Source organism: Thunnus thynnus, chromosome 6, assembly GCF_963924715.1.
Source record: "Thunnus thynnus chromosome 6, fThuThy2.1, whole genome shotgun sequence".
NCBI classification, from domain to species: domain Eukaryota; kingdom Metazoa; phylum Chordata; class Actinopteri; order Scombriformes; family Scombridae; genus Thunnus; species Thunnus thynnus.
The window spans coordinates 10,951,557-10,979,299 of NC_089522.1; the positions used below are offsets into that span (position 1 = coordinate 10,951,557).

General features: G+C 39.5%; 2 protein-coding genes and 1 long non-coding RNA gene across 4 annotated transcripts; 1 reads left to right on the forward strand and 2 right to left on the reverse strand.

Moving 5' to 3' along the window:
- The first annotated feature begins 2,070 nt into the window (after nucleotides 1-2,070).
- On the forward strand, nucleotides 2,071-16,022 carry impdh2 (IMP (inosine 5'-monophosphate) dehydrogenase 2). Of its 2 annotated transcripts, XM_067591657.1 has the most exons (15): nucleotides 2,071-2,532; nucleotides 5,224-5,272; nucleotides 5,676-5,777; nucleotides 5,866-5,940; nucleotides 6,329-6,535; nucleotides 6,989-7,076; nucleotides 7,794-7,993; nucleotides 8,502-8,592; nucleotides 8,967-9,062; nucleotides 10,045-10,116; nucleotides 12,743-12,886; nucleotides 13,196-13,340; nucleotides 13,816-13,959; nucleotides 15,234-15,317; nucleotides 15,593-16,022. In XM_067591657.1, the coding sequence occupies exons 1-15, from the start codon at nucleotides 2,435-2,437 to the stop codon at nucleotides 15,612-15,614; spliced, it is 1,617 nt and encodes a 538-aa protein (XP_067447758.1). In that variant the 5' UTR covers nucleotides 2,071-2,434; the 3' UTR covers nucleotides 15,615-16,022. The 2 variants fall into 2 exon arrangements, with proteins under 2 accessions (XP_067447758.1, XP_067447759.1); XM_067591658.1 differs by lacking the exon at nucleotides 10,045-10,116 and having other exon boundaries at nucleotides 2,072-2,532.
- On the reverse strand, nucleotides 15,069-17,765 carry LOC137184205 (uncharacterized). The gene is made up of 3 exons (XR_010928629.1): nucleotides 17,627-17,765; nucleotides 15,458-15,605; nucleotides 15,069-15,255 (listed from the first exon to the last, which is right to left on the reverse strand). It is a non-coding gene; the product is annotated as an uncharacterized lncRNA (long non-coding RNA).
- A 5,042-nt stretch (nucleotides 17,766-22,807) lies between these two features.
- Nucleotides 22,808-27,324, reverse strand: LOC137184206 (uncharacterized). The gene is made up of 2 exons (XM_067591659.1): nucleotides 26,698-27,324; nucleotides 22,808-25,111 (listed from the first exon to the last, which is right to left on the reverse strand). Exons 1-2 carry the CDS (start codon nucleotides 27,209-27,211, stop codon nucleotides 24,822-24,824), a joined length of 804 nt encoding a protein of 267 aa, XP_067447760.1. The 5' UTR covers nucleotides 27,212-27,324; the 3' UTR covers nucleotides 22,808-24,821.
- Nucleotides 27,325-27,743: the final 419 nt, after the last annotated feature.

Sequence of the window (27,743 nt, forward strand, 5' to 3'; positions counted from 1 at the left end):
ATTTACTTTATGATAAAAAGATAACAGTATTTAAACTCACTTGTATTTAATGGCTAGTTTATACTGTAATGATATAGTTATGAAAAGAATTCCTTGTGATATTAAGATGGTGATCCGTGTTGTTACCCGACCTTCTAACATATGTGCTCAATGGACCATTCAGGACTTCAGATCTGCATCTCCCACATCTGTGTTACCAATGTAAACGATGGAAGCATACACAAACTGCAGGTGTTCCCATAATGCATCTGTCATGCATAAGTTACTGCAGACTTTTCCAACAACAAAATAAAATGCTGCATGTAGCTCTCTATAAAAGAAGGGCACATTAAGTGAATGGAAAGAGAAGTGGTGGGATTTGGCCCGGGCCACAGGGGATTTGGAACGATTTGAGTGTTTCTCAACAGTCACTGCAGTGTTGACATGTGCTGCAGAAAGCCAGGCCACCTCTGACATTATCAGATTGGCACGTTTCAAACAGGACACGGTGCGTCTGCTGCCTAATATAGTTAATGTAATAGTGTGCCAAGATGGTATTAAGTGCTCCACTGCTCTCCATGGCCTTTTGTGTTTGACCCAGTTTCACCATGTCACAGTAACATGTAGCGTGAGGAGGATTGCACCATCGACTGTTTATTTCTATAATAAGACAGCCCTATGGGGGATGTTTTGCATATAGCTATGGTAAAGTAGGATGAGTTCAAGTAACACTTTGCTTGTCTTACTTCTGTGAATCCGTCAACCTATATATATCTTATAACCTATAAACTGTAAACACGTAAAATGAGGTCATGCTGATATTACGGTTGCAGAATTTATGATCCATCTTTTTGTTGTAAAGCCAAATATTAGCAGTGATACATTTTAGGTGCACAGATAAATTAATGCAAACCATTTCAGCTTCTTTATGTTCCACGGAGTTGCATCTTTTTGAGATATGACAAACATATAAAATTGTCATTTTCTCTGTTTTAATCATTGATATATTAACAGAACTTCTATATTCTTATAATAAATCAATGGTTTTGATAATAACAGACTATGTTAAAAATCGAAGGACCTGCAGGGGAACGCAGGAAACATCTGCTCTGATTGGACAGATTGACTCTACGTTTGACCAATCAGATTCAGCTGTAAAAACAGGGTCAAACTCGTACTCGTAACTTCAGTGTCATACACACAGTGTGGGAACTTTGAGCACTGAGTTTTACGCGCTGTTTTTTTTGCTGTGAATCTGTAGGCAGGTGTAAACAAAAGCACTTTGTTTTTCTCAGTGTCTTTGTGTAACCTCGACCCTGATATAATTTGTTCACAGAACTTATTCATATATTTTCAATTTTTATTTTTTTTATAAATACACATCTTTTCTTCATATACACAAACTTGAATCCTTCGTGCTCCTCGGATGGTCCCCAAGTTGAAAAGTCGTTCTTGCGACTTCAGTATGTTCATGAGCTTTTAAGTTGTAACATGAAAACAACACGAGCGCTTCAAAGAAGATGTGTTGTATTTTGTCCCAGATTTGTTGCTGCTCCAGTAAATTCCATAAAACCACTAAAATATTGCTTTACCTGACTTGTTATGAGGGCTAATGCTAATATATAATTTTTCTAACTAATCTAGGTCACTCTACGTGGTCGGCAACTAACAGTTACAATCTAATACCATATTACAAATTACAGGTGAGCAAAAAATTGATGCAACACATAAATTAGTAAAAAGTTTCTTGCCATCAGCCAAACATTTACTCTCGTCTGCCATTTTTTTTGCAACGTCAAATTTCGGCAGGTCGTGCACCAAATTTTTCGCCGACTTTCCGAGTTGTTGTTCTGGGGAAGAGGATTAGGGCCACATGTGAAAATATTTATTTTAGTTCTGGGTTTGACTTTAACTCAAATAACTGAACTCAAATAAATTTTTCACATGTGGCCCTAATCCTCTTCCGTATTGTTCCGATTTCACGCGTTCACGTGAATTTTTCCAGTGGGAATCTCATTTTCCTGATTATTCAGACAGCACCTAAATGCCACATTATACCCAAAGGGGGGTGTGGCGGGTCTGCCGGACGTGACGTCGGTGTCGGAAACGCTGTCAGACAGGAACAGACACACGTGTTGGAGAGAGCTGCGGCGAGAACATGAGCTTTCAGCTCTTACTGACAGAGAGGCCTGAAAAAGAAAAGATAAGCTTTCATACCGACATCTTGTTCGGTTTGTAGCCGCTAACAGACAACAGAATCTCCCGGCTGCCTACAGACCGGCGGAGCAGGACGACGTCGGACCGTTAACCGACCGACAAGGAGAACGAAGAAAGTTGTTGGTCTGTTGTTCCCGGGCCTGTCTGTGTGTGTGTACTCTATCGGTACTTCAGCAGCTCGTTCATTTCTGAATAATTTAAGAGACTGAGGAGGACTTTGAGGGGTTATTTGTACGTCATGGCGGACTACCTGATCAGCGGGCAGACCGGTTACGTTCCTGAAGACGGTCTGTCGGGACAGCAGCTGTTCAACGGAGGAGACGGACTCACATACAAGTAAAGACACCATGTTCACTCCCGCTCTCCTGCCTGCCAGTCCGGGCAAAGACGCGACGGTTACTTTTACTGTTGTAACGTCGCTACTTAATTAATTGTGGGACGTTTCTCAGTTGCTCAGCAACTCGTCTTGGTGTTGCGTGAAAGTCAAACTGAGCTGACGTTACATTAACTGTCATAACCTCCAAACGAGGCAGTGTTGCCTGAATAGCTGTTATCAACATTACATGAATGAATGACTGCAAACTTGACTTATGAATATCTTCTAGTTCAGAAATAGAAAAACTAAGCAGGCATACAAGGAACATTTGCGTGGACTCTTGAGCAGGACGCAACTTGAATATCTTTCTCGGGAATCCTCAAGGTTATCATGTTACAGTATGAAGACATGTGTCAGATATTTATGCAGAGAACTTAAAATGCAGTTTGATCAAAATACGCATTTACTGTCCTGTTAAAGAGGTAGTTAGTCTTTAGTATGCGTCAAGCTCCAAAAACACTACATTTCCCATAATGCAATTAATAGTATTTTTCACTATACTCTCTGCCTTTTACATGCTTGCTTCTCACACCCTTTGCAGTGCAGACTTTCTGTTAAGTTATGTTTAAAGCCCAGAGATAACTCGTGACATCATGAGTTTGCACATTTTTTCAAAATTTAAAAAGATTAGAGCAAAAGAATTACAGCCTTGTGGAAACAAAAGACACCACACAACTATTTTTCACAGGCTGAGTAGTCACTCCTCATGACAAGCAAACCACATGTCATGTTTAAAATTGGTGGGACGAAGCTTTAAATGTCCAACATAATCATACAGTTAAGTTAGAAGTTACCAGAGCTCAGTGATGTTTTAAAATATCTTAATAAATGTTATTAATAAACCAAAACATGCAATGTATAACATTAAACTGAAAAAAAGTCAAAAAAACAGTAGTTGCCTGGTTAGTCAACTGTCTGATTATAAGGATGATGTTCATACAACTAGAGCTCCTGTGCTTGCATAACCAACTGGTTGAACCATTGTTGGCAGCAGAGCAGGAAAGTTTGTCTTTGAGTCAGATGTGATCGTTAATGACTATGTACCCTCAGGCGGTAACTGCTTTCACCTGTGAAATTATATATTGCCAGTTAAGACACGATTGCTGAAGTATCAAGCTTAGAAAGCGAGAACAACATTGACATATTCTGAATTACAGCCTTGTGGAAATTACGTGTTTGAGAGGAACATTCCTGGTGCACACACGCTGGTCCCAAATTTAGGACCTGGCTTACACGGTCCGGTGTTGTTGTGCTGGACTGTGGACCCCGGCTATATTTAGAGCATCTCTCATCTGGGCAGTCCTCTTTGTAACAAAGTGCAAATAGTAGTGATGTGTAGTGACCTGATTTTAGCAACATTTCATGTCCAAAATCCCAGATAATATCTTTCGTAATATGGAGACATCAACATATTGCGTAATACATCTACTGGCTCTACAAAGTGACATCTTAAAATAGCTGGGTATTAAATGTTGAAACGCTGAAAGGATTTGTCCATTGACTAGTCAATGGAAAGAAAATTGCAATTTCTAAAGGAAATCACAGCAATTGTAACAGATCAATTAATTTTTTTTTCATTTATCAAACAAAAATGCCAAATATTTGCTATTTACTTCTTCTCTAATGTGAGAGCTGTTGCATTTATGTGTTTTATATCATTGTAAATTGAATATATTTGAGTTTAGGACAGTTGTTTGAACAAAACAAGCAGTCTGAGGACGTCAGCTTGGGCTCCAGGTGATAACTGTCACTAATTTATGACATTTTATAGACTAAATGATTCATCAATGAGTCGATAAATCATATCATGGCAGTGATCTATTGCTATATATACACCAGCTCTACTACATGGTGTTTTATAATGACAGTAACTGATATATAGTGCTTTACAATAAAAACAGAACACATTGTAAAACAGAGAGAGTAAAACAAACTAAAATGCCATAAAATATAAATGAAATCACCGAAAAGCAATTTTAAAAAAGTGTGTTTTTAAAAGTGATTTAAAAGACGAGACAGAGTTTGCAGCCCTGATCTTTTCAGGCAGGTCATTCCAGAGTCGAGGACTCCTGACTGCAGAGACTCAACATCTCTGTGTATCAATCTGGAGCTTAAAACAACAATTAAACCAAGTATGCAATTTTAAAATTGCACAAGTTTTCATGGATTGTCCTGATAAAGCATAATAATGGTTAAACAGTCTCTCGTGCCACGTGCTTGAGCACCCCGTCGTACTCGTTTCTTTTTTTGGGCTCACTGCCACACGAGCCTCACTGCGACTCGTACGCATAGAGCGACATGCTTTGCATATAAGTTCTCTGCATAAATATCTCACGCACGTCCTCATACTGTAACATGATAACCTTCTGAGGATTCCCGTGAAAGAAATTCATGTTACGTCCTGCTCAAGAGTCTGTGCAGTCACATTTTTCCTTGTATGCCTGCTTGGTTTTCTATTTCTGAACTAGAAAATATTCAGCTAATATTCAAAAAAGCAGTCAGACATGCTCGCTGTGGAGTACATGGTTACTTCTATCTATAATCTAATCTATAAACAGTCTGTTACAGCCACTGAAATCTGATTGTGATCTTTTAAGGGCTCCGTTTTTTTGGCTGCTCTAACTCTCTATTCTTTCTTGTCTCTCCTTCAGTGACTTCCTGATACTGCCAGGCTACATCGACTTTACATCAGACCAAGTGGTGAGTGGCGATGAGGGTCAAATATTTACCAAAACACACAATCTGATTAGCGCAGCTGTTTTGGTATCAAACTAGTCTGAGTCTGAGATAATGCTCGAGGTGGGAGTGAGGATTATCAGTCCTCCCATCACAGATATTCCCTGAATCTGACTCACGATGCGTCCACAAACCAGAACGGGAAACTGTAGCATCCAAGAATTCATAGTTGAGCCCGGTATTTTCACTTCAAGTGTAAATCTGACATATAATACGTTTCACCAACACCTGATAGACAGTAAATGCTGCACCAACATAAAACCATACAACATCTTAAAAGATTTTTAGTCTTTCGAGGTGGTTAATTTATCTGCTGTATCATTAATAAATAATATATTAATGTCCATGTTTGCTGTGGTTTGTACAGGACCTGACCTCAGCGCTCACTAAACAAATCACCATGAAAACTCCGTTCGTGTCCTCTCCCATGGACACCGTCACAGAGGCCAACATGGCCATCGCTATGGCAGTGAGTACAACACACAAACACACTCTCCTTGGGTTATTTGGAGGTTTGTTGTTTCACGTTTTCACACCGATGTGTCGTCTCCTCTCAGCTAACAGGTGGCATCGGCTTCATTCACCACAACTGCACTCCAGAGTTCCAGGCCAATGAAGTCCGCAAAGTCAAGGTAGCGACGATGACTATCCGTCGTTCATTTTCACTCTTTCGTCTCCTCTATTCTTTTATTTCATTCATCTCCTCATTTACTATCTTCCTCTTTGCTTCTTTGCTGTTTTCTTTAAGTGTTCCCCTCTCTTCTCTTTCTGTCTTTCATGATTCTTTCATACATTTACACTCTTGCCTTTTGTTCATTTTCTCTGTTTATCTTCCTCTTCTTCATCTCACATTATCTTCTTGTTTGTGTTTTTCTGTCCTCTTAGTTGGTGCAGTCAGTTTGGCTTGTAGTTAGATCCAGTAGAACTGTGTGATTTGGTTTTTTTTCCTTCCTCCATCCCTCTTTTTCCTCACCTCCTTCCCTACCTCCTTCCCTCCCTCCCTCCCTCCCTCCCCTCCAGCGGTACGAGCAGGGCTTCATCACAGACCCCGTGGTGATGAGCCCCAACGAGTGCGTGCAGGACGTCTTCCAGGCCAAAGCTCGCCACGGTTTCTGCGGCATTCCCGTCACAGACAACGGAAAAATGGGCGGCAAGCTGGTGGGAATCATCTCTTCCAGAGACATCGACTTCCTGAAGGAGGAGGACCACAACCTGCCGCTCAGCGAGGTGGGAGGAGTTTATAAATATCATATTTACTTCTTTTTTTTCGTTAGAAAAGCCAAGGTGCGTTACATGTAGGTGCAACGCTGGTGGAAATCAGCAGCCATGAAAAGCGTCTTGTACACCTGCTCGGTGACTCTTAACCACAAAGTTATTTATTTAAGTGGACAATATTTCAATCCCAGTCTGAGCTTTTTCCCCATGCAATTAAAATGACTATGTGTTAACATCTTGTTTTTGTTTGTGCCAGAGAGATAAAAGTGTTTGATTTGTTGATATCGGGCAGGTCCAGGGTCGACATACTGAATACGAAACATGTTTTTATAGAGGATCCGTTATAACATTACATCTCAAAACCAGCAGAAACACTAGAAGTGTCTTCATTCTCGGGACCCCTCTCATCACATTCAGACGTGTATTTTATTTTTGTCCTGTGTGTGTGTGTCACTGTCTTAACAGGTGATGACAAAGCGTGAGGATCTAGTGGTCGCCCCCGCTGGAGTGACGCTGAAAGAAGCCAATGAAATCCTCCAGAGGAGTAAGAAAGGTGAGCACGATGTTTGTTTCCTAAATAATTATTAATGAGTCACTCAGTTAAAAATACAAGTTTATAACAGATTTACAGAGCATTAAAGGGAAAATTCACCATTGTGAATATGATGGTTTCTTAAAAGTAGGTCACCTATATAGTAGAAATGTGCAGTTATTTTAGAAATTGGTGCCCTATGACTACAGAAAACAGAAAAAGTCTGTAGATTCCACATATCTCTCTTAAGGGGGAATCCTACAACAACCAGAATACATTGCGTGCTTCCCGTCCAATCAGACTGACTGACTCACGGTGTGTTCACAGCCAGCAGAGCAGCTGTCCAGCAAAGACCAAGTCATTGGACAGTTATATCTCTTTACTGAGGCGTATTTTCATTTACAGAATGTTTTTCTTCATCAGTCTGGATATATCGTACCGGTGTGCAAGGATCAAACAACAAATGGCGTGCTGGAGTTAGTTATGTTGATCAATACAAACTTACTGTGAGCTGTAACGTTAGACAAGCCTGAATGCTGCCAGAGCTGCTGGTGGACAGTCAGCTGGAAGAACAACAGATGTTGCAGCTGCGCCCCAGAGACACAGAGAACATTAAACTGTTGTTTTTCACACTATATCCCTAATTCAGATAGAGAGACTGTTGAAAATCTGCAAAGTGCTTTTAACCTACATCCAGGTGAATCTTCACATGTTTAACCCCTCTGATTGCTCCTCCAGGTAAACTGCCAATAGTGAATGAAGAGGGCTCCCTGGTGTCCATCATCGCTCGCACAGACCTGAAGAAGAACAGAGACTTCCCTCTGGCTTCCAAAGACTCTCGCAAACAGCTGCTGTGCGGCGCCGCCATCGGCACCCACAACGATGACAAATACCGACTGGACCTTCTGGTGCAGAGCGGGGTGGATGTGGTCGTACTGGTGAGGAGGACTTGTAGTAAAGATTTACCATGGAGACTTAGGAGAATGAAGTTTGATTTAGGGACTGGTCTCAGACTGGTTTGTACTGTTGTACTACTGGGATAGATCTTTGGATTAGTGGTGCAGATTAGGAAAGAATGCGCTTTTCTTTGTTTGGAAGCGAGCTGTTTCATGTTGATGTTAATTAGTTAACTGAATTTACTCAGTGCAGTAGTTGTTTTCATATTCACTGTGGTACACAGGTGCACGACACACTAGACACGAAATAAGTGAATTTGAGTCTGCATACGGTTAAATTTGTTCCCACTCAGTGTTTATTTATGAGAGATGGTCGTTCTGATAAAGATCCATACAGGACGACAACTTTGATCTCTCTTCAGCTGTGGGAGTAAATTTAATGATGTGCAGACTCCTTTGATTCGATTTGATCTGGATTCACTACAACACTGGACTGCAAATTGAAAATAATGATGTTTTGTAAGAAATGATGTTTCTTTTGTACCTCCAGGACTCGTCTCAGGGCAACTCAATCTTCCAGATCAACATGATCAAATATATTAAAGAGAAGTACCCGAGCCTACAAGTCATCGGAGGCAATGGTAACTACCTTTACATGTACATGTGCAAAATAATCAGAAAAGGTATTTTAATTGATCCCAGCTACCCTTTCAACATAAAGGTTGTAGAGAACTGGCTGTCGTAATGGCTACAATAGATTCTGTTTGTACATTTCGACGAGGAAGGGCCAGACAGACCTGCTAATGATTAATCAAAATTATTTTTATCGTCAGGGAAAAGAGGAAGCATGCACTTCTGATATTTGTCATCGGCTATGACAGCGAAGAGATCAGCTGGGTCACATTTGTCAGCCAACACACTCGGCTGGCCGATCCTCCCTAATGGCTCATCTGCTCAGTTAATGTTCTGTGAGCGTTTGTCTAACAGGCTCTCTGTCTCCCTCTGTCCTCTGCAGTGGTGACTGCAGCTCAGGCCAAGAACTTGATCGATGCAGGAGTGGACGGACTCAGAGTGGGGATGGGCAGCGGCTCCATTTGCATCACACAGGAAGGTGAGTGACTGACTGCCAAACTCAACATCACACAATCAGCCCGGCCTCGCCGTTCTGGAGCCTCTGATATGGTTATTGTAGATGCCAATTAAAAGAAGAAAAGGAACATCTGACTGTTTTGGTTTTTTTTGGTGATTAACTTTCGTTTCACTGTAAAATGCAAAGTGGGACGCTAAAGCGGTTTGTTTGATTGCATTAACTACTTCTAGCTTGTTGTGTTAAGTTTCGGGGTTGCTTGACTGATCCTCATGCAGGGATGAGAATACACTGTATCAACTCAGAGATGGCACAAAAACATGTGCACTCCCATATAATCTGCTATAGTATTCATCCAATTCTGCAACATGAGCATCTCTGAATGATTTTACCATCTCGTATAGTTTCTCCGTGATACTTTGGGTGCAGTGGTTGTCGGTATTTCTCTGGTTGCTTCTGTCTGATCAGCTTCATAATTGTTTGGGGTTCAGAGATTAGTTTGACAGTTTTATCAGCCAAATCACATCAAGAACACAAGGTACTACTATCACCTGATTTGTCATTGTGACCATCAGGAAAGATAAATGTTGTGTAGTGTCTTGATTTGAGAAATAAAGTTGTAGATTAAGAATGAAGCTGATTTTGATCTTTGTATCTGCTGTGAAAACAACCAGATTCTGGATTTATCTAAATAGTCATTGGAGATATATTTTGCTACGATTTGTCTGGCATAGTGAAAAGGTATCGTTATTGTTCATCTTTGTGCTTCTTGTTGTCTCTTCATCTTGTCCAAGATTCCTCTCAAATCATGAGCAATATTTGTATTTTCCTCATTTTTTTTTCTTTAGCTTACTGTTTTTCTTAATTTTTGTCTGTCCTCTTCATACCTGCCTCCTCTCCTTCTTTCTCTCTCTCTGCTTTCTTCCTCTTAAATCCTCTCCTACCTCTGTGTTTTGTATGGTGTGTGTGTGTGTGTGTGTGTGTGTTTCTGTGTGTCCATGTTCAGCTCCCCTCAGTATACCACCAGCAATAAAGCTCCACAGCCCCAAAACCCCAACCACTGTTACAGGATACTCCAGTAAGTTCCCCCCCACCCTCTTTTGGCCTGCTCTGGGCTCCCATTGGCTCCACTATCACAGTGTGTCCCCCCCCCTACACCCCCCCTCCACTTCACAGCCTGCTGCATTGATTGGTTAACGGCTTTGCATCAGTAGAAGTAGTGGTAGTAGGTTTGTTTTTTGAGAGCTGGCCTTGGGTGATGTGGGGTTTTGGGGTTTTGCTCGTTCCTGTGTCCTCACTAATCTGTCAATCATCCTGAGTGAATGTTGCTCCTCCTCCACCCGCTTTACTGACCTCTTGGTCTCGTCTTGATGACATCATCAGAATGAAACACATACATTGTGTGTCTTTCGGTTAGCAATGAATACCATTCGTTAGATGGTGGCTGTTTCAAGTCCAGACCCCCCTGTGTTGCTTTTGTGATAAGGGTGTGATTTGTTTCCCCTGGTTACATCTGGCCATTTCTAACCTGTTTCTAACTCACAGCATCAGCACCATACAGCCGATGCTGTGTGTTAGAGTGGCCCAGTAAAATAAAAAGCAGCCACAGGGTGTCCCTGTTTAACAGAGGTGGTAGTCTTTGTGGGCTGGTTGAGATCATTCAGGCTGTATTACAGTAAAGTCGTCATAATTAATCATTATCAAGGACGAGGCGGCCTCCATAGATTTTATTTCCCCTTTTTCAGCCATGTTCCTATGTCAATGACTTGCTTCTCTAACACAATGTTAAATGTTTACACAGGCTGTGTGGTTAAAGGGAAACATTAGTATTTTTCAACCTAGACCTTATATTCCCATCTTTTTGTGCTGCAGCCGCAAAACAGGCTGTAATGTAATCCTTTGGGGTGATAAGGCCCCGTCAATGTACGTCCATGAAAAGTGCTTGTTTTTGCTGCTGACAGGCTCAGATTACTATAAGTGTCTGACAACATTATGGAAGGGACTGTATATAGAAAATAAAACTTTTTGTCTTTACCTTTGCCCCATCGGATTACTTTGCAGTCTATTTCATGGCTGCTGGCTGAAGCTCTCTCGCTCTATACTGAACCAATTTCAAAAATGTCGCCCCCATTAGTCACTTAGACACAAAAAGGTGGGAAAATAAGGTTCATGTTGAAAAATACAGAAGTTTATCTTTTAAGGCAGCATGTGAGTAGCGCAGAAGCAGCTTCAGTCATCTGTCAGTGTCTACACAGCAGGATGCGTTCAAGCACGGTACTGTGTGTAGGTCACCCGTGTTTCAGCCCAGTACACAATCACTGTGGTTACACACGTAAAAGAGAAGATAACGGACATGAAGCCCTAAAAGGATATGATTTATTTATGGATCAGACACACTTTCCAACATGGTCCCAAGATGTTAAAAGACAAAAAAACATTAAGAAACAGATTCAATATAAAAGCTAAACAATATAATTATGAAGTCCAAAAACACATCACCGCAATTTAAGAAATAAAAAAAATAAGAACGTTCACATCAAACTGACAATTATTCTTTGGGTCACAGTTACCTGCGTAAAGAGCGTCTGAAACACCTCCTGTGTAGACGAGCCGTATTAGTCACTACAGTTAGTCTGCATATGGACATGCGGTGGCATGTGTGCAAAATCCTGATGTTGAAATGTGCTGCCAGCTGTGATTGATGCACTGAAAGGTGACACAGATGTAGCATGGATGTGTGAGAGGACGCGTCTGCTCTCACCTGCTCTGTGGAGTTTGATCAGCATCGTGGCTGGAAAAGGATCAGGTGTTTGGTTTTTGTTTTTTTGTTTTGTTTTTTTATTCTGATTTGCTCATATGATTTCTGAAATGAATACCTTGAACTTATTGAGCTGTAACCGTATCAGGTTTCTTTTTATTATGACATGAATGCGTAGCAGGATTATTGGTTTGGTAAGTACCGTGCAGCCCTGAGTTCACAGGAAGAAAAACAACTGTAGTGTTAAAACAGGAATTGTGAGGTTTCTCCTTTTTGGCAGTATTGATTGTCAGTGTCCTTTTACCTGATGTGAAACATTACTGGTTTAAAATATTTAACTAGCTAAGCTCGGCTGAACAGAGGTGGCATATTATATGTGTACATATGTGAGAAAAGTTTGGAGACTCACTGAAATGTGGTTTTTGTCTGCTGATGTGACAAGTTTAACTTCCTCATTCCTACTTTTCTTTAACAAATATCACTACAGAAACCAGCGTGTGTTGTTTTTTTTTTTTACACATCACTTCCTGGGAGTTTCCACCATGCATGTCATTTTAAAACCAAATCTCTGAACTTAGTTGAGAAGTTTTGTTTAATGTCTGTTTTATAAAATGATCAGACAGCTGATGATCACTGGTTCTAAAGCTCATCTGTACTTTCAGTGTTTTAAAATCCTACTTCACAAACACTCCAGTGTAAAAAAAAAAAAAAAAAAAAAAAAAAAGTAAAACCTTGTGTAACGAGCTGTGTAAGCATTGTGCAAGCGTCAGTGAGTGTATTTTCTAATAGGTGTCTAAGGGTGTTTATATAAGACGAGCTGCATGGTGAAACCTACAGTCAGCGGTCATGAGACTAGAAGCCTGTGGTTACGACGACTAATGTCTTCAGCTGTGTACATATTGTGTCACATGATTTGAATCCTCTGTCTCTCTCCTCCTTCTAACAGTGCTGGCATGCGGCAGACCCCAGGCCACAGCTGTCTATAAGGTTTCAGAGTACGCCAGGCGTTTCGGTGTGCCGGTCATCGCCGATGGCGGCATCCAGACCGTCGGACACATTGCCAAAGCCCTGGCGCTGGGAGCGTCCACAGGTATGGATGTATTCAGAGTCAGTGTGCAAGAGTTCATAATGACTTTATTTCAGAAGATCAATGATAATTTTAGGATGCTGTCATGTGTTTCAAATCCATGCTACAGAGATTATAATTTGAACAGTTGATTTTCAGATCTGGATTAAGGGTATTTACTGCCCTCTATGTGAAACCATGGTTACACTGGGAAAGAAAAAGTGAAAGACTTTCTTTTCCCCACTTTCATTCCATTTTAGCCTTTCAGTTGTCATCATTAATATCCAATCCTCTAATTTAACTTCACTAACTTCTCTCTCCGTCTTGGTGCAGTGATGATGGGCTCCCTGCTAGCTGCCACCAGTGAAGCTCCCGGTGAATATTTCTTCTCTGACGGTATCAGGCTCAAGAAATACCGTGGCATGGGTTCCCTGGATGCCATGGACAAAAACCTCGGCTCCCAGACGAGATACTTCAGGTACAGAAACACACAAATTAAACTGAGCTAACAGACCGTCAAGTGACCAGAATTTTTACTTAGTTAACAGCACTTCACTCTTAAGTTAATGCACGCTTTTATATCCGCAGGTTAGAACACAACAATGCAATGGTCTCATTTTTACCCCAAAAGAGAAAATAACCCGTCTACACAGCACCACTCAGCCTCACTACCAAGCTTCCCCATCTCCCTTCTTATCTGTAGTGGTGAAGAAAGATGAGCTTACTAGAAAAGGACAGAATGTCAGACATTTTATCCAATAATACTGTTAAAAAAACATCTTTATCTGTGTCCAAAAATAAGTATCACAACACTCATCAAGTAACAAACTGCATTGGATCATTCACCTCATCCTTCACCCACTAGGTGGCAGTACACAGGTTGGAGAAGATCATCTGACCCACTGCACCACTCACTTGTTTTTTTTTTCTTTTCTTTCTCCTCTCTCCCACAGTGAGTGTGATAAGATTAAAGTCGCTCAGGGTGTTTCCGGAGCAGTGCAGGATAAAGGCTCCATCCACAAGTTTGTCCCCTACCTGCTGGCTGGCATTCAGCACTCCTGTCAGGACATCGGATCAAAGAGTCTCACACAGCTCAGGTAAAGACACAAACACACAGGTATCTGCCCGCCTGAGTCCGCTGTAGCTTCTGGGGCTCACATAGAAAAAAATGTTCACAGATTAGTAGAACCTATAAGGACTTATGAATCTATGAGGAAGCAAGAATATCTTGACATGTGAGGATGTCAGTGGTGAACCGTGACCATTAGAGCGCCCAATCACTCAAAATCAAAGGCGGAGGCGTGTAGACACAGCTGTTAGTGGCTTGTAGCTCTCTCTCTCTCTCTCTCTCTCTCTCTCTCTCTCAAACAAAACTACAACCAGTCATGTGTGCTGTTATTATTCATGTACAAATGAAAGAAAAATACATTTGTCTCCAAACTTATTTTGTCTGCTGCTTAGAGCTTTAATAAATGCACTACTATTTGCAAATAGGTCTCCAAGTGGACTGGCTGACAGGACACTAATCCTTGCTCAGCATGAAGCTAACAACACGTTAATACAATGGGGAAATCCCATAGAAAAAATGGCTAAGCTAGCAGAGTTAGCATTACACTATTTAACTTAAAACGGTCACAAGATGTGTACACAAAGTAGTCTTTTATGAACCCATAATAACGTTTAAGATGAGACAGGAACATTTCCAAACAAACAACATGACAAGGGAGCCTTGAATTAAGACATGACGAACATGGTGCGGTGAGCTGAGCTACAAGCAGGACAGCTCTGGCCTTCAGGGAGGCCTAGGGGGATGATTTTTGGAGCCACCCACTATAAATCAACATGTCATCAATTAACTCACCCATCTTTCTAAACAAACACATGTGGCTCTGGGGGCTACGGCCTTCTGTCCCAGTTATGTAGTCCTAACCAATGAGTGAACCAGCTGAACTTTTCTCTGCCTAGAGACGACAACAACGAAAAATCTGATTGGATAACTCTATTTTCATGGTTTCAGGACAGTAACCTTTTCATTTCTGAATCAAACTTGATGGAAAATGAGGCTAAAAGATTTAGAATTAGAAGAAAACAGTTATTAAATGAAAGAGATTAAATATAACATTTAAAATGCTAATAAGTTTGACCTTCTCTAAGGGTTCCCCTCTGGAGCATATTAACATTAATCTCACAGTACAACCTGAGGGAGCTGCTAGCACGGCCGTAGCCTCTTCATCTTGTTTCTCTCGACTCCACAGAATTCATCTCCCAGCATTTACATGATTTCCCTTTTCTGGTATTTGTATAGAACTGTATTTGTTCCCCTTGATGTTTGGTGTTGTGTGTAACCGTGTTTCTTTCTTCTTCCTGGCAGAGCCATGATGTACTCTGGAGATCTGAAATTTGAAAAGAGAACAACGTCAGCTCAAATGGAGGGCGGAGTCCACAGCCTGCACAGGTACACACAGACACACACACACACACACGACGTAACACAAACTGGTGTTTCTTCAGTACAGATCCACATCATTCTGTTCAGTTTCATATTCCATAATCTTAAAAGTTCTTAGTTTCATGTCTCGCCACAGACACACAAACCTTCAGTTAAACTTCCTCTTTAGCGTCTCCATTCTGGCTGCTGCTGCTGCGTCTGTCTTGCGGCGGAACGTCAGGGGGGCATCATGGATAGTCGTGTGATCTTTCCTTCTCTTCTCACTCTTCTTTCTCCCACAGTTACGAGAAACGTCTGTTTTGAAAAGAAGCCAGCCGTTCATCCCGCAGACGGAGAATCCTTCCAACACACATTATGCAAAACACACTACTTTCCAGTCCCTCTTATTCATACATCATTCTACACACGCACAACTAACTTCTCATACAAATTAGTCTTTAAAAGATAAGCTCACACACACACACACACACACACTCTTCCAAGGATCCATCGGTCTTCCTGCCAGTATCATCTATGCATTGTCTTTGTTTAGTATATGTGTGTTTGTGTGTCAAGGAGGGGGAACTAAGCATTTATCAGTCAGTGCACGTGTGATTGAATCCTCCAATGCCTTCCATGTTGTGATTAAATAAATTGTCTCCAGTATACTGGTGTGTCCATTGTAAGGCAGAAATGTTGTCAAATAATAAAAGCTTATGTGTTTTTCCACAAGCTGCTGTCATCTATTTTTTTTTGGTCAACTTTTATAATTTGGAAATAAGCAGTTTTATTGTATATATCTAGTCATAGACACATTTAGCAGCATTAATTCTTCATGTGCATGTTCTCATGTTACCAGGGGAAGGAGAAGTATATCCTAAGACGACGTGTTGCAGCTTGTGTATCTACTGTGAAATTGTTGCCTCAACAGCCCAACATATATAGTTCATCTAATGTTGGAAACCTGGGGTGAAAATCCAGTATGCAAAGACCTGACTACCATCCATGTGTACTCTCATTGATTTAATCTGTTTAAATCAAGCACTCATTAAATATTGGTATTTTTCAAGGCAGATCTGGCACATACAGCACAATACCAGACCAAATAAACAGACATTAAAGGCAGAATTAGGTTAAATCTTCATAAATATTATTAAAACTTACTTTCCTATTAAATTGTACTCGTCCTGTAAGTTTTCAAGTCTGTCTTAAAACAACAGTCAGGAGCCCAAATAATGAAACGTTTTGCTCACTGTAATCGTTCCTCCTGTTCATGCTGGACATCAAAAGATAGTTCACAATGGAAGTGATCCACCGTCCTCTTTAGTGCAAAAATGCATTTAAAAGTTGATCTGAGGCTTATATGAGGCTTCAGCAGTCTGAGTTAGTCCTATCAAGTGGATATCTGCCACATTTACAGTCTTTTTAGCATCGAATTCCCTCTTTGTGTTTTTGCAGACAGTGTTTCCCCGTTGAGCTGCGGTGGAAGTATAGTAACAAAAAGACTGAAATATTGAAAGATATCTATCTGATTTGACTCATTTGAACAGCTGAAGCTTCATATTAGATTCAGATTTTAAATACATTTTTGCACTGAAGGAGGACTGTGGATTTTGGCTCCCATCACTTACATTGAAAGCACATTTTGAAAGAATCTTTTATTGTCTGGTATGAACAGGAGGAATGATTACAGCAAGAAAAGATGATTTCAATGTTCATTTGGGCGAATAAGTATTGTTTTAAGACAGACTTGGAAAAATTGTGAATCTATCCTTTAAAGTGTCAATTGTTACAGTGTCCAATTTATTTAAGAATTTACATTTCAGTACATTTTTACGATATTAGGAAAGAAGGGGACCTGTAGAATAAATGTACCAAATTTTGTCAAAATAATCACTTGTGTAAATGCTTGTTCTCAGTTTGCATCTAGATCATTTTCATCTACTGCACATCAATCTCACATTCAACTAAAGTGTAAGGTAGGCCTTTAAAGTTCATTTTAATTTGTTTCCTAAAAAAAAAAATACAATACAAGTCAAAGGTTTGGACACACATTGAATGAAAAAATATGTTCAAACTGTGACTGTGGTACTGTGTAATGTTAACAAACTTAGTTTATACACTTCAAACTAAAATCTGCCGACAAATATTTCAGTTTCAGATAAGGTAACTTGGCATCATTTAGTTCAGTTTCTAATTTACAGAAGTAGAAGTCCTGTTTGTTGACAGACTGTCTGAACTGCCAATTATCAAAGTACATGCAAGGTCAAAGCGTGGGAGTGATGATCATCAGTTTCCTCCATCAGAGAACAAACACCCACCTTCTCTCCACCTACCTCACCTCCAATCTACCCGCTGGAGGTCTCCTGGGAGGATCAGATGCTCCGCCAAATCCACCGGACTTTCCAGGCTGAAACCCAGACGGACTGATGGAACTCCTCCTGTCACACTCTGTTGGTCACACCTGTCTCACATCATCCATCATGTCACATGCAGATGTTTCTAATTAACACACAAGGAAAGAGTCCATTTACAGCTCTCAGTCAGCTCTACTGAAAGCACCAGACACAACCAGTACCACCACCATTAGAAACACCACAGTACTGCTGCCGCTACTGTTCAAGATTCAAGATTCAAGAAGTTTATTATCATATGCACAGTAAACACGGACGGTTACACCGTGCATTGCAGTTCGTACTTTGCTCCTCCACTCTTTCATGCAAAAAATTAAAATAAATTAAAATTTTAAATTTTAAAATTAAAATCACAAACAAAGGATATAAGTTATATATAAATTACGTGTACAGTACAGTATTCTGATGTGACCGAGCAGCAGGTCATAAAAATACACTATGTATTATTGCAAATAACAGTGTAGAAAATGGTCATAAAGTTAATACTATAACAACCCAATAAGCTTTTAGTTGGTGATTTGCTGGTCAAAAGACATGTAGATGTCTTGATTAAAACCAAACTATATTTGTTTGAAAAGGTTGTTTTTTTTTACATTTAGGTTGCATCAAACTCAGCAGATTTCAGATTACATTTCATTAAGAAGATTCTAACATTGAAACACTGAAACATTGTATTGAAATGGAGTTAAAAATGATTATATGTAACCTAAACGTCTAAAAACAACTTTAAATCCCCATTTTAAACCTAGATGGCTAGAGGACATTTCATCTGCAAATCACCAAATGAATGTTGACTGGGAACCAGTACTGTTTAATGACACAACTATAATTAATACTCTTACTAATGTTGGTACAACTACCACTACTGCAACTACTCTTTTTACTACAATATACCTAATACCAGCTAAAAAAAAATACTGCTGCTGTGATAACAGATGCTTTTTGTACGGCATTTATCCAAAAAGCCGACTTTCTGATAATTGTGCTTTACAAATAAAAATAAGCAATTTAAAAATGTATTACAGATATGAGACAGGTGAAAATTTAGGGCAAAAATTTGTATTTTTCAAGGCAGACCTAGCAAATAAATTTAGTTTCAGGCCAAAAAACATAAACACTTAAGGCAGAATCAAGTCAAAACTACAGTACATAAATATTTTTATTAGGACATTCTACGTACTTCTGTATCTGACAGCTGTAACTTTTGGTAACACTTTATTTTATATTAATTTCCTGGGAATTTTCTATGTAATTTACAGGTATTTAACAGTTAATTTTTAGGACGTTTTACAAAAGTGGTGGTGCAAAAATTTAAGATAAAAACAGGAAAACGTATTAAGTTGGTTTAGATGGTGAATACTCACTCATTACAATCAGGTTCATATGTAGTTTTTAATTTGCAAAAGCTCTTAATAAATAAGATTAACAATTCTTTAACAGACAGAAAATATTTTTCAGTGTGTAGTTCTGTGTTTAAGAGCCAGTGTTAAGTACAACCATTTAACACTTTTTTCTGTTTTTTTCTTATAATTTTATTTTTACAAATTGCAACACCCTTTCTGTAAAATTAACCATTAAATACCTGCAAATTGGAAATTTCAAGGCCATGTAGTATAATATCTGTAAAATAAAGCATTACCTAATTTTCTAATAATAACTACTGTATGTCATTTTGTGAATTAAACTGTGAAAATTTAAACTGGACAACTTTAAAAGAAACAGAAGTGCAGGTACAGAAGTTCACAGTGAGAATGAATTAAAAGTGCAAGTTAAAGGTTCTTACCTTAAGTCTTGAGTTTTTAAACTGAGGAACATGTTGAATGGGATCGAGGATTTGTCTGGATAACAAAGAACTAAAAGATTAGCAAAGCAGTGAGGAGGTTCAATATGGGTCAGTCTACCCAAATTAAAAAACAATATTTTCCCCCGTACATCCAGTGATATCTCAGAGCGCTTTGGTCTTATTTGAGCAGGTTTTGAGATATTTTTCTAGAATTTAGTTTGTGTTGTTCACGGCACTGAAACACCAGCGTCTCTCTCAAAAAGCCAAAGTCCTTGTTTGTCTGAATATTCCTCAGTAAACACTGTCAACAGTTTTCATCGGGACTGTTTTCTTTTGCATCAAGTATTTTGAGTGAAAACTTCTCTCTGTCCAGTCTTGTTTCTGGAATGACACACGGCTGTTGAAATTTTATCTCTTAACTCAGCAGATAAAAACAAAACTATCTGCATACACAGATACTGCTGCAGGTAAATGATAAAATATGTTTGTTTTTTTATTTGGGTGAATTGATCCTTTAAAAAAATGCAACAACTTGCAAAAGCTAAATAACTTCATAAAACAAATAGTCAAGACACTAAAATAATTAGTCAAAACACAAAACCATCAAGACAAACAGGGATCAGGTCACATCATTAAACAATTTTACTCCTCTTGTCTGTCCTGTAGTTATTAATACAAGAGCATATAAATGTCTACATTTCTCATCATATATGAACACTTTTAATTCAAATTCTATGTAATCAGTGCAGGTTTAATAAATAAACTGGAAGCAAATGTCACATGAGAGCTTAGTGCTGAATTAAAATGCATTTTCTTCACTAACTAACAGATAAAACTGTAAAAATGTGAGCAATCTTACAAAAATAAGCATTAATGTTCACTTAGTGTGTATTTGAAACATATATATTTTTTAAAAAAAGGACAAGATAGCTGTTGTCGTTCTCCAGCAGGGAGAGGAGGCGGGGAGGGAGTGGATAAAGGAAGGAAAGGAGGAGTTTTGTCTGATCAGGAGAAGTGAAAGTGAAATGAATCTCTAGAGTATTTAAAGAGGAAGTTTGGACTCCCGGAGCTGTTGGCAGACGGGACTGCAGCGGAGGACACACACCGCTCACTGATGTTGGTAAGCTGGAGGATTTTTTGACACTTTTTTCCCGTAAACTCTCTTTTATAAGTGTGAATAACTCATACAAGAGTCTTGCCGGCTCCTTGTGTACTTTCACTTTGCTTTCATTCCACTGGTTTTGTTTCCAAATGTCAGTCCTCACCCAGCCTCCCTCTCTGTCCCTACTCTAGCTTTTATACTGTGTCCTTTTTTTCTTTGTGTAAAATCCTTGTTTTATTGCTTGTAATGAAAGTGTTTGTTTCATCTTCCCTCTCACTGTAAGAAATCTAGAGAGGATTGTGGTTTTCTTATCGACGGTTGAAGGTACAACTGACAAACTGAAAGTATAAAGGAGCTTCTGTCACTTAACCAAAGTCGTCTTTGTTTAAATAACTCTTTTTTTTCTCTACAAAGTTTGGTTTTTTCTTGTTTTTTTTGACGACGTGAGAGTTTAAGCAAGCTTTTCAGATCAGTGTCTCAAGCCTTTTCTACAGGGGGAGTCCTTATATGTAAATCTCTTCCTTAATTTTTTTTTCAGCTCTCTCCTTCCTTTTATCGTTTTATCAGCTCTTCCTTGTCACGCTGACCTCCCGTGCCCCTTTTCGCTTGCTTTCTTTTTCTCCCAGCAAGATAACTCACAACAGGTTTTTCAAGACGGAGCAGCAACACAGAAGTTTATATACGTGTCACACAGTTGGTGACAGGTCAACATTTCCTGTTAAAATATTTGATGTTCGGTCTTGGAAAAAAAGGAAGATAGAGATTTAATATGAGTGTTTCAAAAGCAGAAGCTGTCAGTGTGCTGTTAAATATTTGAACTTTGTACATTTTCCTGAGTCGTGTAGAAGGTGCAAGGTTTGTGGTTCAGAGTGCTTTTACAGTAAACCTTTTAGAGGATTTGCTACTAAAATAATAATAATAATCTCACTTTTTCCTTACAGATTCATGTCATCTCTTGTAAACTTTTATTAGTTTCTCAGATAAAATATTTTCAATAAGGTTTGACCAGGAAACACAAGAAAACTCTGGTTTATCTAAATTAAGAAAATAGAATTTGATCCATTCTGTAAAAGACTAAAGTAACAAGAGAAAGAAGCTTTTTGCCATCATCATTTTACAATATTCAATCTGTTTTTTACTACTTCATTGTTTTTTTTTAAATTTTCTTTTTATTTGATCATGAGCATCTTTTCTTAATCAGGCAACTTTTGGATATTCACACAGCACTGCACATATAAAACCTTCTTTTCAGTGATACTTAACCAAATCTGACTCTGCTTGATTTGTAATTTTGTGGTTTCACTCAAGAGTGAGTTTAAAACCGATAAATTACAGATAATTTGGATAGATGTCTTGTTTTAAGTGGATTCCCTCGAACCTGTTAACAATTATGTTTCTGCAGCTGTTGTTAAATAATGTTCCAGCAGCAGAAAAGTGACACAAATAATTCATGAAATAAAACCTAATACAAAAGAATATTTTCTCACTGAGCATCCCCTTAAACAAAAAGCTAAAGCTAAACCGCTTGTCACTTACATCACAATCAGTACACGACTCAAAACGAGAATCTGAGAGTCAAATCAAATGTAATTAAAACCACATGTTACAGAGTACGATTAGATTATGTGAATCATTACTGATCATGTGAAATAAGGTCATATCAGGACGGGAAAAACAAAGTGAGCAGAGGAAGTCGATGCCTTATTATCATTTAACAAAACAGCTTACTGAAAGTGGGAAGAGACCTTTGTTTTCATTTGAACTGTAGTTTATGGTCAGACACCCACAACTAATGCAGCATGTTTAAAGCCTTGTTACTGCTGCATAAAACAGGATTTAAAGGGTCAGTCTACCCAAATTACAAAAAAAATAAACCCCCAATCCAACATTACACTATTTTTATTTAATATTTGTTTTCAAAAGTTAAAAAGTTATTATTGCGACATGGTTATTGTACAGAAGAAAATGCTGCCCCGTATCAATCAAATACAGGAAATACTATCTGTAAATCAAACATGATGTGATTTCATAAATGGTTACTTGCACGTCACTTCTTTCTATTCACATTTTTCAAACACATGCTACTTATCTTATCATGTTTTACTTTGAAAAGCTGTGACTAACAGAACTGCATGGAAACTTTTTCATATTTTTCTAGGATCTGATACAGCGGAGATGTAGGATGTGTGGTTTTTTTTTCTCCTAGAAAATCATAAAATTCTGGTCCATTAGTCCCACTCTTTCTAACTGTTTCTAACCATATTTTTTTTTCTTTTTTTTTAGCTGTGCTGTCTTGACCAGATCCCAGCGTGGACCCAAAGCTCGTTTTGGTGGGTGGGATTGTAACGGAACCCATAATGCAGCTGTGATTCTGAGCTCCAGCTGGTTATGGGGTCCGTTTCCATCCCACGATGCACAGGACATCCTGAGCAGAAAGGCTGATGGCAAACACTTCACACTTCACCCTTCATCAGCAAGAAGATCCGGGAACAGGGCATCCCACTTCCTACCACGAGTCATTCATCACGTCCTCACTTTTAACTTTTGACAATTACTTCACGCTCTTTCCAGTAAAAACTTTATTGTTCCACAAAGGAAAAACAAACTTAAAACAGTAAAACACTCATAACAGTATTAAAATATCTACAGTAAAAATACATATCTCAGCTTCTTAAACCTTTAGTGTTCCCACTCTGACTCATAAAAGCTACAGTAGCGTTAACTGCTCACTGCTTCAAATACTCATGATCTATTTAAGGTGGAGTTTTGTTTCTGTCAAACACATAAGGAAAGTGAAACTAAGCCAGTAATCTTTCTTTTACTGCTTTATTGCCATGTTGAGCAGGGAGCACTGATGTGTAATGACTCTTAATTTGCCTGATGCAGCAGGTGTTTTTCCTCAATGACACGTTTTCTCCCGGATTGCTAACAAGAGGAAACGCAACCGGGAATTTCGTGTCAGCCAAGAATGACACCTATAACTGCGTCTTCTGGGCCCTCTGTGAATTATTTTAGATCCTCAGTCTGTTATCTAACTGTGTAGTATTTGTATATGCGGATATTTCAAATAAATACTTGAAATTTAAACTGTATCAGTACATTATTCTTACAATAACCATCACCATACGATATTTATGACCTGTGCTACAGACACACAACCACTCATGAACCACTGAAGAGCAGCTTTTCTTCTTCTTCTTCTTCTTCTTCTTCTGCAGTGGTGTAGTTATAGCTTACTCTGGTTTCTTCTCCCTCCGGGGAGCATTAACTGAAACATATTTACATCAGTGTTTGACACAGCAACGCTTTCTCTCAACACCGTATTACAACAATGCTTTTATTTGCTAAGGAGTTAAGTTCATTTCACACAAGCATGCTGAGCTGAGCTGAGCTGAGGTGATAAGAGGAACACACCCATCCATATGTCAGATACTCCGGTACATTTTTTGGGACTTAGTTTTGCTCTCTGCTGCTAACTGAAGGTTATGATCACACTGTGGGTGTTAAGTCTTCAATTTTAGATTTTCAGCCTCACATGACACAGATCTGATGTTTTTTTTTTTTTTTTTATAAATCAAGCCTGATCTGCACCACATAGACTCTGAACATCTGAACACTCTTGTCATAGTTTAGTTAATTCACACATTCAATGATTTCAAAGCATGTTTTGAGTCAGTGGAGTCATAAAAAGTGTAATATGTAACATGCCTTTCGATTATTGGTTATGTTTTGATATTCTCTACACTAAGTCATAGTCTAGGAGCCAATTAAAATGACTTCTTCATTTGGGCTTTATAGTTCTTGAATTTAGATTTTTTCTTTTTGTATATCGCGTGCAAAACTTACATTATAATATGCATTTTACAGCTTGTTTTGGGAAGTGGAACAATGGTGATGCAGTAGACTATTAAAGTGCATTGCTCCATTTAAAATAGTGTTTTGTTATTGTTCCTCTGCACTTGTGTGTTTTCAGCTCCACTGTTAGTTATTGTACGAGCAGCGAATCGGAATAGAGCGTGAAGAGCTGTAGTGTGAACAGTGTTGAGTTTAAAGGCAAAGGAGAGATGATGTCAGTGAGTTATTTTTTTCTTACATTATTGAAAAATACAGTGAAAATAAAAAGGAGTGTGGGTTTAGGCACTGGTCAGCTGGAGGAGGAGAGAGACAGAAGTGTTCCCTAAACCTGAATAATCCTGTCGTAGGCCCGCCGTCACTCACACAGGAAGAGTCAGTCAGGGGCCTGAAGGTGCTGAAGGTGAGGGGAACCTAGAGAGTATCCTGTCCACCAGCTCCAGGTGTCTCTCGTGGTTTTCTCGACTGATCCTTTCATGCATGGCTGTGAGCTGACTCATTAGATTGTTCTGCATTTCCTTCTCGTGGTCCATTAACCTCTGCAGCCGTGCGTCCTCCTGCGCCTGCATGGCGGCGTCCATCTCTCTGAGCTGGGTGACCGTCGCCGACACCAACGTGGAGACTTGCTCCATCACCGTTGTTTTCCTTTTCTTAGATGGAACCGTGTACGCTAGAAGACAAAGACAGAGAGCAGCCTGTCAGTAACAGGATTTATATGTTTTAACAGGCTGGACTTGAAATAAAACAATGACTATGATAAATAATTAACTAGTTGAAGTTTATTTGATGAGTCATATCAATATATATCAAGTTAAGCTCCATTTCATACATTTGCAGGTTTGTAGCTCTGAATAGCAACAAGAGTTACATCAGTAAAAAGCAGACGATCATGTTTACCCACCTGACTGATCTGTGTGTCGTCTCCATTAGGATGTATCAGTATGATGCTCATTACAGCAAGGTCAAGAAAATGAGTTAAACATATGAATTGGCTGTGACTGTCCCACTTTACCAGAGAACGCACTATGATCAAAACTAGACAAAAACAGTATTCACATAAACATGAGGCTTTTTGTTTAATTAAGGTTTTGTTAAGATTTAATCAATTGGACCAAACGATTACTGGCTCATATGTGGGATTTAACTCACCACAAATTCTGGAGTTATCTTGTGAGAATTTAAGCAAAACAAACATGTTTCATGACACATAACTTTAGTATCTTTAAAGGGTAGAAAGAGTAACTCGTTCTGTGGCAGCAGTGCACAGCTTCAGCGGTTTCTGAAATGTTTTGATGACTCCACTTGATAAGAGTTAATAGTTTCCTTCAGGCAGTTTGGTATACTGTTGCTAAGAACTGATGTGTCAAGTCTTTGCAGTATTCTAGTCATAGCACATGGTGAGTGGGTTTCCAGACAAAGCTGGGACGCTGTACAGAGACCGGTGCAGCGACCAAACCAGCATATTTATGGGCCAATATAAGATCCACGTTCAGCAACCTACCCATCAGATTTCTCAGCATGAAGATTGTTAACTGAAAGGTGTCCGTGGAGGTGATAAGGCTCTTGGTAAGGTTTCCTTTTTGTGTGTGATGTGCAAACATGCCAGTTATAGTTCAATCATTATAGGTCAATGTTTTGAGTCATGGTTCTCCTTATCTATGGTTTTTATGAGTCAGGATGACGTTTATACAGCTTTTGAATTGACGTGGATCAGTGGTTCTCAATCTTTTCCACATCAAGGACCCCTAAACTGACGCAAATTAGACCACAGATTTTATCCCAAGGTCCCCCATCTGATAAGATTCTTGCCTTTAGATGTTTTACTACACAGTGTATGAAACCCATGACCAAAACAGTCATACATTCTCTCACTGTGTTACTTACGATGGAATTATGATGAAAATAAATTAAATGATTGCTGGGAATCCCCTGGAACCCCCTCAAGGACCCCTGGGGGTCCCTGGACCCCCACTTTCAGGGCCACTGACTTGGATTCTGTCAAAATAAATAAATAAATAAATAAATAAATAAATACTATTTCTGAACCAGTACAGGACGTCTTGATTGGACGTTCAAACGTCTAAATCTTAGCTGGGACGGTTCTTATCTGTGGTTTTGAGAGTCAGAATTAATTTTGAAGCATTTAAAATGACTTGGGTTCTGTCAAAATAAATAAATGCTGTCAAACCCCAACCCGGGACTTCAGGTCACATGACCCTGCACGTCATCCAGATATAATAATAAACAGACACTTACTGATGGGCTGTAAGTGCTCTGATGAGCTGTACTGCTCCTCGTCGTCCTCCGCCTCCACTGGACCCAGATGTTTGTGGATCTCCCCGTCGTCAACTTCGTCCCAGAGGCTGACGACAACCTCCTGATGCTCCTCTCTGACGGCAGGCGGTGGTGGAGGAGGTGGTGATGGAGATGTGGGTGCAGGCGGGGGGCTAGGACTCCGGTTCCGCTTAACCGGGTTTCCTGCGGGCGCGTTTGAGAAAACCCGGTGGCACTGCTCATAAAACGGCCAGTCGACGCGGGCGCTCCCGCAGCGGGTCTTCTGCTGGTGGTACTTGGTGTACTGCTTCCTCAGCGCCTTCAGTTTGCTGATCACCTGCATGTGCGACCTGTACACCCCCCTCTCCGCCAGCAGTCTGGTCATCCTGTTGTAAACTACAGAGTCCTTCACCGTGCCCGTGATCTGGTTGCGGATCGCCTCCGACCCCCGGATGGTCAAAAGTTCTTTAATTTCATTTTCCTGCCAGTTGTGCATCTTCTTTTGTGGAAAAATCCGTCGCGGAATCGTCTCAACTTATTATAAACACCTCCCTTGTATATTTGCGCCGCTAACGTCATATTTCTGTGCCGGAAGAGGACGTGTTCAAAGATCGTCTATTCTGGATCACTCACTCTGTAGCTAAAAATTACTTTTAATGTAAATATTTAAAACAATTATGCACATAAACTTTTTGCCATATTAGTTATTTATCAATAAGTAATTATAATGTGTTACATAATTGAATAAAACATACGATAAAAAATGGCAATAAGTAACAATATTATTTGATGCTATAGATTAAAGGACAAGTTCACAGTTTTTCAAGTCTGTCTTAAAGCAATAGTCAGGTTCCCAAATGAAGATTAAAAAAGGTTTTACTAGACCATGAAAAGATTTAGCCCCAGTGCTGACACCTCTGCCCAGTCAGGGTGCAGTCCCATTTCCAGCCAGCCTCTCACCAGTGCCAGGGTCATGTCTGCCTCCTGCTGTTGCAGCGTGGACAGCCGCCACCGTTGGCATCATCTGG